The sequence below is a fragment of the Convolutriloba macropyga genome, chromosome 2 (assembly GCF_964194025.1).
Source record: "Convolutriloba macropyga chromosome 2, txConMacr16.3, whole genome shotgun sequence".
NCBI lineage: Eukaryota > Metazoa > Xenacoelomorpha > Acoela > Convolutidae > Convolutriloba > Convolutriloba macropyga.
The window spans coordinates 71026734-71044275 of NC_134469.1; the positions used below are offsets into that span (position 1 = coordinate 71026734).

At 32.8% G+C, this 17542-nt stretch overlaps 1 protein-coding gene across 7 annotated transcripts in view; it reads right to left on the reverse strand.

Annotated features, from left to right (window-relative positions):
- The window catches only part of LOC142335435 (uncharacterized), a 55853-nt gene that overhangs the window by 19130 nt on the left and 19181 nt on the right, over positions 1–17542 (reverse strand). For 6 of the 7 annotated variants that reach the window (XM_075383922.1, XM_075383921.1, XM_075383920.1 and 3 more), the window contains exon 2: positions 13399–13630. In XM_075383922.1, the coding sequence (XP_075240037.1) occupies positions 13399–13573 (175 nt within the window). In that variant the 5' untranslated portion in view covers positions 13574–13630. Of the gene's footprint in view, positions 1–13398; positions 13631–14858; positions 14882–17542 lie in introns of those variants that run through there. The other variant, XM_075383923.1, reaches the window with a different exon arrangement.

The following is a 17542-nucleotide window of genomic DNA, read 5'->3' on the forward strand; positions in this document are numbered from 1 at the left end:
TTATTGGTGAAATTGTACTTGTGAAACCGGTTAAAATGGGGGAATTCTCATCAATTTATGTTATTTTCAGGCTAAAAATCTATGTTGGGGGGATAAAATTTAGTTTAAAACCCGTTATTCTTTGTTAAATTTGAGCCTTATTGAGATTTATGTGGTCAAAACTTGGTTAATATTTACTAATTTTGTGTAAAAATGACGTTAATATGGTTATTTTCTTGAGTAATATTGGTTAAAATTGGATAAGAATGATGTTTTTAAGGCTTAAATGTGATTAGTATCCGTTAAATTATGATAAAAGTGACGTTAATTTTGTTAAAATCTGGTTAATATTTGAGAATTTAGGTCAAAATGATGTTTATTTGGTTAAAATTTGATTAATATTACCCCACGCGGGTCAAGGAATTGATAAAACAGAGTGAATATTCAATTAAGGAAGGCTTAAATTTAACCAAAATTGGGTTAGTTAATGTGAAAATGCAACAACGTGTGCTTAAATGTGTAGAAAATTAGATATAAATTACACTAAACACGTATTGGGGGATGAAATCTGGTTAAATTTTCGTTAAATTGTTTGAAAATGCTATATTTTGGTCAAAAATTCAGTAAAAATTAGACATATGTTACTCTAAATATGATTTGGGGGATGATTTTTGGTTAAAAATCGGCTATTTAGTGTAAAAATGCTAAAATTCTGCTGTGAATTTGGTGAAAATCGGCTAAAGTTTAGTTTAATTAGGTGTTGGGGCGGTGAAATTTGGATAATTTTTGGTAATTTGGAGTGTATATGCTACAATTTAATCATAAATTTGGTGCAAATTGGGTCAGAAATAGTCTAAAAAAGTTTTGTGGGGATAAATTCTGTATAAATTCCCATTATTTAGAGTGAAAATACCAAAATTCAACCATAAATTTGGTGAAAATTGGGTTAAAATCAAATTAGATATGTTTTGGGGGGATAGAATCTGGTTGAATTTCGCTTATTTAAGGTGTAAATACTAAAATTTAACCATAAATTTGATGAAAATTGGGTGAAAATTAGGCTAAATAGGTTTTGGGGGGAAGATTTTTGGTTAAATTTTGACTATAAAATGTAAAAGTACTTCAATTGTTATATAAATAAACTAAAAATTGGACATAGAATACCCCCACCCGGGTCAGAACAATTTTACAAGAGCAAAGAATCAGTTGCCTGTTACTATTTTAATGTAAATTTACTGTATTTCGGCCGTAAATTTGATATAAATTACTCTATTTGTTTTTTTATTAGTGTGCTTTCACTTCTGTGGTAGTGGTTATTTTACTATTTTAACCCGATCGGATAGAAAAACAAAAATTCAGGCGTGATTCTTTCCTCTGGGCGCACCAGTTATCAAATTTGGCTGGGCTCTTACAGATCACACAATACGGGATCTCTTTATGTATGCCAGTCAAATTTGACAAAAGATATAACAAATCGAAGGCAAAGATATATGCCTAAGACCTGTCTGTGCTATAAGTCTCAATTTAAAATAGTTGGGGGGCTGAAAGTATTTAATTTATAAAAGAGTAATTATAAAATTACAGCTTACTAATTACCAGTTGTGTAGTGGTGAAATGGAGGTGAGCTGCTGGGCGATCGGTCACTCGGGTGTTTCTTCAGTTATGTTATTTGTCGAAAAAGAAAGTTATAAAATTAAATCTGGAATTATTTGTCTAAGTTATTAAACAATTTTGTTCGACTATTTTATTGTTAGAGTGAAGTTAAACTTTGAGAAAAATGAAAGCAGTTGTCTGCTGCTTGCTTCTGGGAGTGATTTCTGTCTCTCTAATTTTATTCCGTCCCACTTCGCTGAGAGAAACAATTAATTCCTCTCAGCTCCGTTTGGGCCGATAGGGAGCGAATCACAAACTCACGTTCATAGTGAGGTGCTTCTTAATTTTCCTATTGGCCGAGAAGGCAAGAGAATTAACTCTTTTTTATCTCACGGAAAAATTATTGAAACTCCAAAAAATAAAAAAAATCTAAAAAGCTGAGAGCATCAATTATTGATTTCGTAGGCGCCTGTTTTCTGCTTTTCCCCTCTTCTAAAACCGCAACAATTATGGTTTTCTTGGGGGCTTTTTATGAGACTCTATTGTCTTTTCCCCTGAAGCAATCTGCTTCATCTTTATTGAACTTGGGGGGAAAGATCTGCATTGCAACTGTCAAAAGCAGAAGTAATTTAAACAAAGAAACTGTGGTTTTACAGGCCGCCTACGTTCAACAACATACATTTTCTATCCTGGATATAAGCGAGGAGATCCAGGCCTAAAGTTGTGTTATTTAAATAAGTCGAACTGAGTTGTTTAAATACTTGTGTACTGGTAGTCTTAACAAGCGTTAGTTTATTTAGCGCGCGGCGAAAGAATGGTTAATTAGCGTCTAAATACGTTCGCTCTAATGCGGGATTAATTATCCGTTCATTTGTAACGGCTCTCGTAATACTACAAAACTTATAGCCTGGCAACGAACCTGTCCCACAAAGCCTAAAAGATAAAAGAAGAAATGAAAAACAGAACAAAAATTTAATCAAAACGAAAGCAAAAACTGTTTGCCAAAAAGGGGAATGTTCAAACACGTAGAAAATAGCTAAGAAAGTAATTCCGTCAGTAATAAACCGTGTTATTTTACCCCTTCTAGTGTTTTCTATTGCTGTTAGATTAAGATGTTCTACAATAACTATTCCAGTTTGGTCCATGCACTGTTTAAAACCTCTATTGGTGAAATTGTACTTGTGAAACCGGTTAAAATGGGGGAATTCTTATCAATTTATGTTATTTTCAGGCTAAAAATCTATGGGGCTAAAAATCTCTGTCAGTAATAAACCGAGTTATTTTACCCCTTCTAGTGTTTTCTATTGCTGTTAGATTAAGATGTTCTACAATAACTATTCCAGTTTGGTCCATGCACTGTTTAAAACCTCTATTGGTGAAATTGTAATTGTGAAACCGGTTAAAATGGGGGAATTCTTATCAATTTATGTTATTTTCAGGCTAAAAATCTATGGGGCTAAAAATCTATGTCAGTAATAAACCGAGTTGTTTTACCCCTTCTAGTGTTTTCTATTGCTGTTAGATTAAGATGTTCTACAATAACTATTCCAGTTTGGTCCATGCACTGTTTAAAACCTTTATTGGTGAAATTGTACTTGTGAAACCGGTTGAAATGGGGGAATTCTCATCAATTTATGTTATTTTCAGGCTAAAAATCTATGTTGGGGGGATAAAATTTAGTTTAAAACCCGTTATTCTTTGTTAAATTTGAGCCTCATTGAGATTTATGTGGTCAAAACTTGGTTAATATTTACTAATTTTGTGTAAAAATGACGTTAATATGGCTATTTTCTTGAGTAATATTGGTTAAAATTGGATAAGAATGATGTTTTTAAGGCTTAAATGTGATTAGTATCCGTTAAATTATGATAAAAGTGACGTTAATTTTGTTAAAATCTGGTTAATATTTGAGAATTTAGGTCAAAATGATGTTTATTTGGTTAAAATTTGATTAATATTACCCCACCCGGGTCAAGGAATTGATAAAAAAGAGTGAATATTCAATTAAGGAAGGCTTAAATTTAACCAAAATTGGGTTAGTTAATGTGAAAATGCAACAACGTGTGCTTAAATGTGTAGAAAATTAGATATAAATTACACTAAACACGTATTGGGGGGATGAAATCTGGTTAAATTTTCGTTAAATTGTTTGAAAATGCTATATTTTGGTCAAAAATTCAGTAAAAATTAGACATATGTTACTCTAAATATGATTTGGGGGATAATTTTTGGTTAAAAATCGGCTATTTAGTGTGAAAATGCTAAAATTCTGCTGTGAATTTGGTGAAAATCGGCTAAAGTTTAGTTTAATTAGGTGTTGGGGCGGTGAAATTTGGATAATTTTTGGTAATTTGGAGTGTATATGCTACAATTTAATCATAAATTTGGTGCAAATTGGGTCAGAAATAGTCTAAACAAGTTTTGTGGGGATAAGTTCTGTATAAATTCCCATTATTTAGAGTGAAAATACTAAAATTCAACCATAAATTTGGTGAAAATTGGGTTAAAATCAAATTAGATATGTTTTGGGGGGATAGAATCTGGTTGAATTTCGCTTATTTAAGGTGTAAATACTAAAATTTAACCATAAATTTGATGAAAATTGGGTGAAAATTAGGCTAAATAGGTTTTGGGGGGAAGATTTTTGGTTAAATTTTGACTATAAAATGTAAAAGTACTTCAATTGTTATATAAATAAACTAAAAATTGGACATAGAATACCCCCACCCGGGTCAGAACAATTTTACAAGAGCAAAGAATCAGTTGCCTGTTACTATTTTAATGTAAATTTACTGTATTTCGGCCGTAAATTTGATATAAATTACTCTATTTGTTTGTCTATTAGTGTGCTTTCACTTCTGTGGTAGTGGTTATTTTACTATTTTAATCCGATCGGATAGAAAAACAAAAATTCAGGCGTGATTCTTTCCTCTGGGCGCACCAGTTATCAAATTTGGCTGGGCTCTTACAGATCACACAATACGGGATCTCTTTATGTATGCCAGTCAAATTTGACAAAAGATATAACAGATCGAAGGCAAAGATATATGCCTAAGACCTGTCTGTGCTATAAGTCTCAATTTAAAATAGTTGGGGGGCTGAAAGTATTTAATTTATAAAAGAGTAATTATAAAATTACAGCTTACTAATTACCAGTTGTGTAGTGGTGAAATGGAGGTGAGCTGCTGGGCGATCGGTCACTCGGGTGTTTCTTCAGTTATGTTATTTGTCGAAAAAGAAAGTTATAAATTTAAATCTGGAATTATTTGTCTAAGTTATTAAACAATTTTGTTCGACTATTTTATTGTTAAAGTGAAGTTAAATTTTGAGAAAAATGAAAACAGTTGTCTGCTGCTTGCTTCTGGGAGTGATTTCTGTCTCTCTAATTTCATTCCGTCCCACTTCGCTGAGAGAAACAATTAATTCCTCTCAGCTCCGTTTGGGCCGATAGGGAGCGAATCACAAACTCAGGTTCATAGTGAGGTGCTTCTTAATTTTCCTATTGGCCGAGAAGGCAAGAGATTTAACTCTTTTTTATCTCACGGAAAAATTATTGAAACTCCAAAAAATAATAAAAATCTAAAAAGCTGAGAGCATCAATTATTGATTTCGTAGGCGCCTGTTTTCTGCTTTTCCCCTCTTCTAAAACCGCAACAATTATGGTTTTCTTGGGGGCTTTTTATGAGACTCTATTGTCTTTTCCCCTGAAGCAATCTGCTTCATCTTTATTGAACTTGGGGGGAAAGATCTGCATTGCAACTGTCAAAAGCAGAAGTAATTTAAATCAAAGAAAAGGTGGTTTTACAGGCCGCCTACGTTCAACAACATACATTTTCTATCCTGGATATAAGCGAGGAGATCCAGGCCTAAAGTTGTGTTATTTAAATAAGTCGAACTGAGTTGTTTAAATACTTGTGTACTGGTAGTCTTAACAAGCGTTAGTTTATTTTGCGCGCGGCGAAAGAATGGTTAATTAGCGTCTAATTACGTTCGCTCTAATGCGGGATTAATTATCCGTTCATTTGTAACGGCTCTCGTAATACTACAAAACTTATAGCCTGGCAACGAACCTGTCCCACAAAGCCTAAAAGATAAAAGAAGAAATGAAAAACAGAACAAAAATTTAATCAAAACGAAAGCAAAAATTGTTTGCCAAAAAGCAAAATTGGAGCGAATTTTGATATACAATTCAACGGACTCAGAAATCTTGATTCCTATAAAGCTTTAAGAGTTTATAAAAACAAAGCATCCAATAGAATTACTTCATATCATGGTAGCTATTCAAATTCGTGGATAAAACCTATTGGGAACCTGATCAAAAACAAAAAATTCATTTAAGACTTCACATTTTAAATTCTATCGAAATAAACGAAATTAAGAAACTCTGAAGAGATGAAACAAGGGACAAAAATAATAATGCGGATTTTTTTTAAAAAAGTTCACTCTTAGAAACACAATTTTTCCTTTAAACTCTTCCAGCAGAACAAGTATCTGCAGATTAAAGTTGTATAAATTCAATAAAAACATTTAATGTTTCAAAGTGAACGTCATATCAAGAGTTTGGAGCTCAACTGCAGTAGTTTTTAAGAACTCTCTAATGGCAGTAAGAATTCGAACAAAATAAAAACAAAAAAGCTTTGTAAATACTTTTTTATCTCTCACGTCTAAACTCGGTTTCCAAACCGTAAAGAATTCTATCTACTTATTATATGCTCAAATATTATCCCAGTTCACTGAAATATCGTTTTAAGAGCTTAATATAAAGTTAACTGAGCAGCTACCATGACTAGCATGTAATTCGGGTAAGTTTTTGGGTGATTTAGCAATCAGCATTTGGAGCAGAATTTAACTCAATCTGAAACAATATTTTATCAAAGTGAACACATCTGAGATTTTACTTTTCAAACCTCAAGGATGAGAAAAGGATTATCTAAAGCAGTATTTTTTAGATTATGGCTGGAATAAGCCACGGCTAGAAAACAAAATTTCATAACTTTCAGATTTGTATAGTTGAAGCTGAGTTATTTTCATCACGTCTGCGATTTTTTTAAATAATATTGAACAATTAACTAATTATGATAGATCAAATGATTTTTTTCTTCTTGTTTCTCTAAATTGTCGGAAAATTTGTCTGAGAGTTTTCTTTTAAAAAACGCATTCTTACAGCACTGAAATTTTGCTAGTGGCTGTGTTGGAAGGATATAACAATGGTTGTGGGGGGATAGAATCTGGTTGAATTTCGGTTATTTAAGGTGTAAATACTAAAATTTAACCAAAAATTTGATGAAAATTGGGTGAAAATTAGGCTAAATAGGTTTTGGGGGGATGATTTTTGGTTAAATTTTGACTATAAAATGTAAAAGTACTTCAATTGTTATATAAATAAACTAAAAATTGGACATAGATTACCCCCACCCGGGTCAGAACAATTTTACAAGAGCAAAGAGTCAGTTGCCTGTTACTATTTTAATGTAAATTTACTGTATTTCGGCCGTAAATTTGATATAAATTACTCTATTTGTTTGTCTATTAGTGTGCTTTCACTTCTGTGGTAGCGGTTATTTTACTATTTTAATCCGATCGGATAGAAAAACAAAAATTCAGGCGTGATTCTTTCCTCTGGGCGCACCAGTTATCAAATTTGGCTGGGCTCTTACAGAGCACACAATACGGGATCTCTTTATGTATGCCAGTCAAATTTGACAAAAGATATAACAAATCGAAGGCAAAGATATATGCCTAAGACCTGTCTGTGCTATAAGTCTCAATTTAAAATAGTTGGGGGCTGAAAGTATTTAATTTATAAAAGAGTAAATATAAAATTACAGCTTACTAATTACCAGTTGTGTAGTGGTGAAATGGAGGTGAGCTGCTGGGCGATCGTTCACTTGAGTGTTTCTTCAGTTATGTTATTTGTCGAAAAAGAAAGTTATAAAATTAAATCTGGAATTATTTGTCTAAGTTATTAAACAATTTTGTTCGACTGTTTTATTGTTAAAGTGAAGTTAAATTTTGAGAAAAATGAAAGCAGTTGTCTGCTGCTTGCTTCTGGGAGTGATTTCTGTCTCTCTAATTTTATTCCGTCCCACTTCGCTGAGAGAAACAATTAATTCCTCTCAGCTCCGTTTGGGCCGATAGGGAGCGAATCACAAACTCACGTTCATAGTGAGGTGCTTCTTAATTTTCCTATTGGCCGAGAAGGCAAGAGAATTAACTTTTTTTTATCTCACGGAAAAATTATTGAATTGATTTCGTAGGCGCCTGTTTTCTGCTTTTCCCCTCTTCTAAAACCGCAACAATTATGGTTTTCTTGGGGGCTTTTTAAGAGACTCTATTGTCTTTTCCCCTGAAGCAATCTGCTTCATCTTTATTGAACTTGGGGGGAAAGATCTGCATTGCAACTGTCAAAAGCAGAAGTAATTTAAATCAAAAGAAACTGTGGTTTTACAGGCCGCCTACGTTCAACAACATACGTTTTCTATCCTGGATATAAGCGAGGAGATCCAGGCCTAAAGTTGTGTTATTTAAATAAGTCGAACTGAGTTGTTTAAATACTTGTGTACTGGTAGTCTTAACAAGCGTTAGTTTATTTAGCGCGCGGCGAAAGAATGGTTAATTAGCGTCTAAATACGTTCGCTCTAATGCGGGATTAATTATCCGTTCATTTGTAACGGCTCTCGTAATACTACAAAACTTGTAGCCTGGCAACGAACCTGTCCCACAAAGCCTAAAAGATAAAAGAAGAAATGAAAAACAGAACAAAAATTTAATCAAAACGAAAGCAAAAATTGTTTGCCAAAAAGCAAAATTGGAGCGAATTTTGATATAAAATTCAACGGACTCAGAAATCTTGATTCCTATAAAACTTTAAGAGTTTATAAAAACAAAGCATCCAATAGAAATACTTCATATCATGGTAGCTATTCAAATTCGTGGATAAAACCTATTGGGAACCTGATCAAAAACAAAAAATTCATTTAAGACTTCACATTTTAAATTCTATCGAAATAAACGACATTAGGAAACTCTGAAGAGATGAAACAAGGGACAAAAATAATAATGCGGATTTTTTTTAAAAAAGTTCACTCTTAGAAACACAATTTTTCCTTTAAAATCTTCCAGCAGAACAAGTATCTGCAGATTAAAGTTGTATAAATTCAATAAAAACATTTAATGTTTCAAAATGAACGTCATATCAAGAGTTTGGAGCTCAACTGCAGTAGTTTTTAAGAACTCTCTAATGGCACTAAGAATTCGAACAAAATAAAAACAAAAAAGCTTTGTAAATACTTTTTTATATCTCACGTCTAAACTCGGTTTCCAAACCGTAAAGAATTCTATCTACTTATTATATGCTCAAATATTATCCCAGTTCACTGAAATATCGTTTTAGGAGCTTAATATAAAGTTAACTGAGTAGCTACCATGACTAGCATGTAATTCGGGTAAGTTTTTGGGTGATTTAGCAATCAGCATTTGGAGCAGAATTTAACTCAATCTGAAACAATATTTTATCAAAGTGAACACATCTGAGATTTTACTTTTCAAACCTCAAGGATGAGAAAAGGATTATCTAAAGCAGTATTTTTTAGATTATGGCTGGAATAAGCCACGGCTAGAAAACAAAATTTCATAACTTTCAGATTTGTATAGTTGAAGCTGAGTTATTTTCATCACGTCTGCGATTTTTTTAAATAATATTGAACAATTAACTAATTATGATAGATCAAATGATTTTTTTCTTCTTGTTTCTCTAAATTGTCGGAAAATTTGTCTGAGAGTTTTCTTTTAAAAAACGCATTCTTACAGCACTGAAATTTTGCTAGTGGCTGTGTTGGAAGGATATAACAATGGTTGTGGGGGGATAGAATCTGGTTGAATTTCGGTTATTTAAAGTGTAAATACTAAAATTTAACCAAAAATTTGATGAAAATTGGGTGAAAATTAGGCTAAATAGGTTTTGGGGGGATGATTTTTGGTTAAATTTTGACTATAAAATGTAAAAGTACTTCAATTGTTATATAAATAAACTAAAAATTGGACATAGATTACCCCCACCCGGGTCAGAACAATTTTACAAGAGCAAACAGTCAGTTGCCTGTTACTATTTTAATGTAAATTTACTGTATTTCGGCCGTAAATTTGATATAAATTACTCTATTTGTTTGTCTATTAGTGTGCTTTCACTTCTATGGTAGTGGTTATTTTACTATTTTAATCCGATCGGATAGAAAAGCAAAAATTCAGGCGTGATTCTTTCCTCTGGGCGCACCAGTTATCAAATTTGGCTGGGCTCTTACAGATCACACAATACGGGATCTCTTTATGTATGCCAGTCAAATTTGACAAAAGATATAACAAATCGAAGGCAAAGATATATGCCTAAGACCTGTCTGTGCTATAAGTCTCAATTTAAAATAGTTGGGGGGCTGAAAGTATTTAATTTATAATAGAGTAAATATAAAATTACAGCTTACTAATTACCAGTTGTGTAGTGGTGAAATGGAGGTGAGCTGCTGGGCGATCGTTCACTTGGGTGTTTCTTCAGTTATGTTATTTGTCGAAAAAGAAAGTTATAAAATTAAATCTGGAATTATTTGTCTAAGTTATTAAACAATTTTGTTCGACTATTTTATTGTTAAAGTGAAGTTAAATTTTGAGAAAAATGAAAGCAGTTGTCTGCTGCTTGCTTCTGGGAGTGATTTCTGTCTCTCTAATTTCATTCCGTCCCACTTCGCTGAGAGAAACAATTAATTCCTCTCAGCTCCGTTTGGGCCGATAGGGAGCGAATCACAAACTCAGGTTCATAGTGAGGTGCTTCTTAATTTTCCTATTGGCCGAGAAGGCAAGAGAATTAACTCTTTTTTATCTCACGGAAAAATTATTGAAACTCCAAAAAATAATAAAAATCTAAAAAGCTGAGAGCATCAATTATTGATTCCGTAGGCGCCTGTTTTCTGCTTTTCCCCTCTTCTAAAACCGCAACAATTATGGTTTTCTTGGGGGCTTTTTAAGAGACTCTATTGTCTTTTCCCCTGAAGCAATCTGCTTCATCTTTATTGAACTTGGGGGGAAAGATCTGCATTGCAACTGTCAAAAGCAGAAGTAATTTAAATCAAAAGAAACTGTGGTTTTACAGGCCGCCTACGTTCAACAACATACGTTTTCTATCCTGGATATAAGCGAGGAGATCCAGGCCTAAAGTTGTGTTATTTAAATAAGTCGAACTGAGTTGTTTAAATACTTGTGTACTGGTAGTCTTAACAAGCGTTAGTTTATTTAGCGCGCGGCGAAAGAATGGTTAATTAGCGTCTAAATACGTTCGCTCTAATGCGGGATTAATTATCCGTTCATTTGTAACGGCTCTCGTAATACTACAAAACTTATAGCCTGGCAACGAACCTGTCCCACAAAGCCTAAAAGATAAAAGAAGAAATGAAAAACAGAACAAAAATTTAATCAAAACGAAAGCAAAAATTGTTTGCCAAAAAGCAAAATTGGAGCGAATTTTGATATACAATTCAACGGACTCAGAAATCTTGATTCCTATAAAACTTTAAGAGTTTATAAAAACAAAGCATCCAATAGAAATACTTCATATCATGGTAGCTATTCAAATTCGTGGATAAAACCTATTGGGAACCTGATCAAAAACAAAAAAATCATTTAAGACTTCACATTTTAAATTCTATCGAAATAAACGACATTAAGAAACTCTGAAGAGATGAAACAAGGGACAAAAATAATAATGCGGATTTTTTTAAAAAAAGTTCACTCTTAGAAACACAATTTTTCCTTTAAACTCTTCCAGCAGAACAAGTATCTGCAGATTAAAATTGTATAAATTCAATAAAAACATTTAATGTTTCAAAGTGAACGTCATATCAAGAGTTTGGAGCTCAACTGCAGTAGTTTTTAAGAACTCTCTAATGGCAGTAAGAATTCGAACAAAATAAAAACAAAAAAGCTTTGTAATTACTTTTTTTATCTCTCACGTCTAAACTCGGTTTCCAAACCGTAAAGAATTCTATCTACTTATTATATGCTCAAATATTATCCCAGTTCATTGAAATATCGTTTTAGGAGCTTAATATAAAGTTAACTGAGTAGCTACCATGACTAGCATGTAATTCGGGTAAGTTTTTGGGTGATTTAGCAATCAGCATTTGGAGCAGAATTTAACTCAATCTGAAACAATATTTTATCAAAATGAACACATCTGAGATTTTACTTTTCAAACCTCAAGGATGAGAAAAGGATTATCTAAAGCAGTATAAGGAAACAAAATTTCATAACTTTCAGATTTGTATAGTTGAAGCTGAGTTATTTTCATCACGTCTGCGATTTTTTTAAATAATATTGAACAATTAACTAATTATGATAGATCAAATGATTTTTTTCTTCTTGTTTCTCTAAATTGTCGGAAAATTTGTCTGAGAGTTTTCTTTTAAAAAACGCATTCTTACAGCACTGAAATTTTGCTAGTGGCTGTGTTGGAAGGATATAACAATGGTTGTACGGTATAGCATTTTAAAAGTTGCTCATTATTCGAAACGATTGAAAGAGCTTTCTGAAACAAAATCTAAATCAAAATCTAGACTAGATTTTCATGAAATTGAGCCATTTTTCTGCAATTGGTGATATATCTCATTTCTAGGCACAGCTAGCCTTCAGAATTGAAAAGTACGCCATAGAAAAAGCCCCAATTTCTCTCAAAACCATCTTAAGCACTAGTTGGATTGAAAAAAGCAAATTCATGAAATGCATCTTTGTAACAAAGAGCTTTAGTTTGATACCATATATATTAGTATGAGATGTCCTCAACAAAAAAAGAAAATTGAGAACCAAAAACGTCGGGCTAGCATATCGCTTTCCAAAAAATGTGGGTACACTTGTACAATTTTTATTCATCCATTCAGCTATGAAAATTGAATCTTTATAGGTTGCAAGCAAATAAAGATTGGCAAGCAAACGGATCTCTAATCTAAATTACATTTTATTCTAACGGAAGAACTATATTAAAGTGTCTATGAATTTATGCTGTATGCTGACGTCACGTAATAAAATGAACTTAAATGAATTATACTATCAATTATACTATCAATCTGTTTTGCACTAAAAATAATTGATTACAAGAGATTAAAATGATTTTCGGAGCCTGAAAGTTGCAACTTAAGTCGATTGCCCTCAATCCCCATATTGCTCGGTTTTCTTTTCGTAGCTTATATGGTCAACATTCTAATATACCTCATAAGACAATAATTACTCAGAGTTGGCATAAATAAAAACGAAACGCAAATCCGTTTCGAAACTCGCTCGTGCTTATAATAAGATTGTAAAACGGGTTTTGCTTTCTAACCCAGTTGAGCTCCTCACTCAAAATGACTAATGAAAATATCCATCCAAACCATTTTTGCTTATGAAACTACCCAGAGAGACCAAAATCACCTATGATCCAGACTCTGGCTCGTTCTCTAAATTTTTGTGCGCTCATGTGCTCGTTAAGAAATCCTTATGAAAAAACCCGTCCAGACCAAATTGGGGTATGATAGATCATGAAATATTATTAATTAGCCTAGACACCCAAATTCATTCATGTATAACACCCTGCTATTTGTTTAGTACTTTCGGTTTCTGCGAGGGAGACATATGGTGCCAAAAAATTACCATAAAAAACTGTATTTTGCAGACTTTAGCTCTGCTTTAACAATTTTTTTTCACCGATTGTGAACATACACTTGACGATTGTGCAGATACACTTGATTATGAAGGCAAAAGTCTTTTGTCTACAGGGAAGGGAATCAAATTTCTTTTTTTACAGCTAACCAAAATCGGACATGCAGAACTGGCTCTGTGGGTGACTGTAGAGACACTCCTCTCTCTTGTTATCACCTTCATCTCTTCTGCCCAGTACTGATGACGTCACTGTTAACGCTAATATGCATACTGTGCACAAACTGGGCATCCAACAGCGCCTCGAACTCCCCCACAACACATTCATGACCTTGATGTATCCACCTGCCCTTCTGTCAGATTTCTTTCACTCTTTACACGCTTTCTAAAATCATCCGAGTTATAACGTACGAGTTTTCATAAAGTCGACCTCTCAACTGGGGTAAATTAGAAAGGAAAAACAAAAAACAGTCTGAGACGTGCTTCTGGTCATTTTTTTTCTATCAAGTAAACATAAAAAATGACGGTAATGCCCGAGGGACGAAATAAATTTTGTAAGGAATGATCAAAGTTTTACACTTGTTCAACTAGTCGAGCTATGATGTAACACACTAATTCCTCTTGCCTGGATCGGAAACATTGTACAAAAAAATAATCTCAGTTGTAAAAAGAGTGTCCAGCGTAATGCTACAGGAACGTCTATACGGAACATTCAAGTGGACGTTTCCATCTAGGAAATTAGTTAATATATAAAATTACATAATCTTTTCGGGACCGACTCCCACTTCACGGGAACAAGACGTCATTTTCCATTAGCTGGTGGGAACAACCTACAGCTCGTTTTCTCACAGATAACCCAGCGAAAAGCAACGTAATAGCCTTTGTTAAAACATTAGTTGAAACCATGCCGCGGTGTTTGGCTTGAAAACTTCAAAATGTATTCAAACTTTCCAGATCTTTGCATAGTTATCATGAAGTGAAGCAGTTAAAAACGGCAAAAAAATTTGCCTGCCCTCAGTGCGATTTGAATCCCGCCCTCTTTTCTATTACACGTATAGAGCTGCTTCTATTTATTAATCAAAGAGCCAGGTCAACTCATAGTAGACGTAAAGTTAAAATTGTTTCAATGCTTGGTTTGTTTAATTTTTTTGCGAAAAGCAAAAAGTTGCCTAGAAAATAATATAATTGATATATCACGATCAGACGTGAACAGGATCACAGTAAGAAAAAAATCTGGTTGATCAAATTTTTGATAAGGCATCGTAAGCCAAGAGATTCATGATGTTGTATATCATATCAAGAAAATTGCATCAAGTTTCGTTTCATTGGAAATTTGGTTTAATCAGTCTAGGAGTGAGTATATTGATTTCAGTATCCATTGTACGGTTACTACACCATTATAGGAGTGTAAAAGTAATTTTTCTCCTCCAGAAGAGTGTTTTTTCTCCTCCAGATTTTTTTCGGATCAAAACAATTGAAGCCAAACACCATAGTGACCTCTAGTTCATGATTTGGAAGCAACAGTTCACTGAGTAAGAAGTAGAGAATTGCAGCTTTTGCCGTGCAGCCTGCTACAATTTTCTACAGACATGACCATACTTAAAGAAACTTACCGTATCTGAACGCTTTGAAGTTTTCTATATTCAGTCTATCTAAACACATCACACTAAATTTTTTTCCTTCAGACATGTAGTATGGAAAATATCACATAATCACGTCAAAACAATAATATATCAGCCCAAAACTATTAAGTACGGAAGTTTTTACACTTTTTTGCCCTGTAAAACAGTTTGCTTAACTTTTTCCTTAAGACTATTCTGAGGGCTTGGAACCCCTAAATAGATCACTTATTATCGTGTAGGTAACGATTTTACATTCAAAAACCTTATGGGTACGGAACCATTATTTTTTGAATACGCACTTGCTGTAAAGAGGGACCATTTTTACAACGCAAACTAAAAAAGTTAAAAAAGTACAAATGTTTTCTACAAAATTCAAATAAGAATTGAATACACTTTCTGAAAGTGAAAACTTAATATTACTAGCATTGCCAAAAATTGTTTGAAAGTGGAATTGATTTTTTGAGGTAAAAGTAGATGCGAGTAGTGTATCTAATGTAGTTCTAAGACTTTCATTTTGGTATTAAATCACTGCTCCAGGAGGGTAGAAAGGATAATGAAACTAGTTGCCTAATTTTACTAGAGTTTACCAATACAAACTATAGTTTTAATTTTAGACTACGGGAACTTATATAATTAGATGTCCACCAAATTTATTATTTTCTGTCTTGATGGCTACTGTTAGGTTAAGAAAATTTTGCCTCTATAACTCATTCGGATGGTATAGAACTTTGCTTAAACTCTAAAATGCTTCATGGTGAAAAAAAAATCAAAGAACGGTTTGAATAATATAGTAGTTTCTTCCAAACTATAATGCCGCAAAATTTATCAAAAATGGATTATAAATTAAGAGTATTTAAAACAGTAGGTTGACTTATTAGTCCAGAAGTGCCCTAGTCTTATTTATATAACTCGTCAACAAGCTAATTCATGCCTGATAATTTGAGCTTTAATAAAATTGAGTTGATTTTGTCGTAAATTTAGAGTAGTTCAAAACAATTCTTTATGGATACTGCTTGTATCGCGAGAACAAATCTTGAGAACCTTGAATGCTCATGGAAGATTTGGGAAAGTTTCGTCATTTTCTCGGAAACAAAATTTTTGTGAGATATTTTGTACAATGTTGAAATTGAGATAATTTTGTAATCTTGACAGTTATTTTTATCTTTACCAGGTGTGAATCATACTTAACAGTTCTTTTAAATAAACATTTTGTTTTCCAAAAAAAATAAAAATTGAATCTCTTTTAAAGCAACATAATGAACAATAAAAGCTTTGATTCTTTAATTTAGATGTAATTTTGTATGAAGTTGAACATGCCTCCGTCTCTGTTGAGATATAAAATTCTTGATAGGTGTCTGCACGTAATTGCTTTTGTTGTCCATGGTTCATTGCCAAAAGTATATCGGCTGCCTTTTGTAGAACTCTTTTCCTTAATTTTTTTTAATTTTCATAAGATTTCTGTGGCTGGGTATGTTTAACATTATTAGAGTTGAATGATTTCACTTTTGTTGGTCTTATTTTACCAGCATTTAGGAGCTTGTCAGTTGTAATATTGAATTCGCCACTAATCTAAAGTTGAAAAAATTTTACTTTTGGTATATCAGAGGTCAATTATTAGATACCTGCAATCCTAACAATACCTTCATCATCAACAATCATAACCAGATCATATGCTATATCCTGTCAGTTTGCATTTAAGGTTTTATCTTAAATGATTATGAAAAAATTCATAAGAATTGATCTTAAAAGACTCCGTGTTTCAAACTCTCTCGCATCAGCAATTTTCAATCTTACGAGACCTTTTATACAAAAATTTGCGTCCTAAGGAATCATCTGATTGCCTAAAATATAATAAGTGGGACATTAACTTGCTTTCTCAAGTAAAACTGTTTGTTAAATTCAAAAATCTGTCACTGAATTCAATTAAACAATTGAAACGCATTGCCGAAATATTAATCCTCTAGTTATTAATCACTAAACCCGTTCAAATTATAGACGTAAATTATATTGCGTTTCAATGCTTGGTTTGTTTTTTTGAGCAAAAATCAAAAAATTGCCTAGAAAGTAATATAATTGATGTATCACGATTAGACGTGAACATGATAACAGTAAAAAAATCCGTCTGATCAAATTGTTGATAAGGCATCGTTGTAAGCCAAATGCTTCATGAAGTGGCTTTTTATATCAGGAAAATTGAATCAAGTTTCTTTTCATCGGAAAAATGGTCTAATCAGTCTAGTAATGAGTATACTGATTTCACTATTCTTTGTACGGTAACTAAACCATTATAAGAGTGTAAAAGTAACTTTTTGGTGAGTGTTTCTTCTTCACCATAGTTTTTTTGAACCAAAACAATTGAAGCCAAGCACCATAGTGACCTCTGAATCATGATTGGATAACAACAATTCACTGAAAAATAAGTAGAAGAACTGCAGCCTTTGCCGTGCAGCGTGCTACAACTTGCTACAGATATGACCATACTTAGAGAAACTTACGGTATCTGAACGTTTTGAAATTATCTGTATTCAGTCTGTCAAACACATCACACTAAAACTTTTGTTCCTTAAGACATGTAGTATGGAAAATATTACATAATCACGTGAAAACAATAAAATATCAGTCCAAATAGTCAAAACTTTAACTACGAAAGTTTTTACACTTTTTGCACTGTAAAA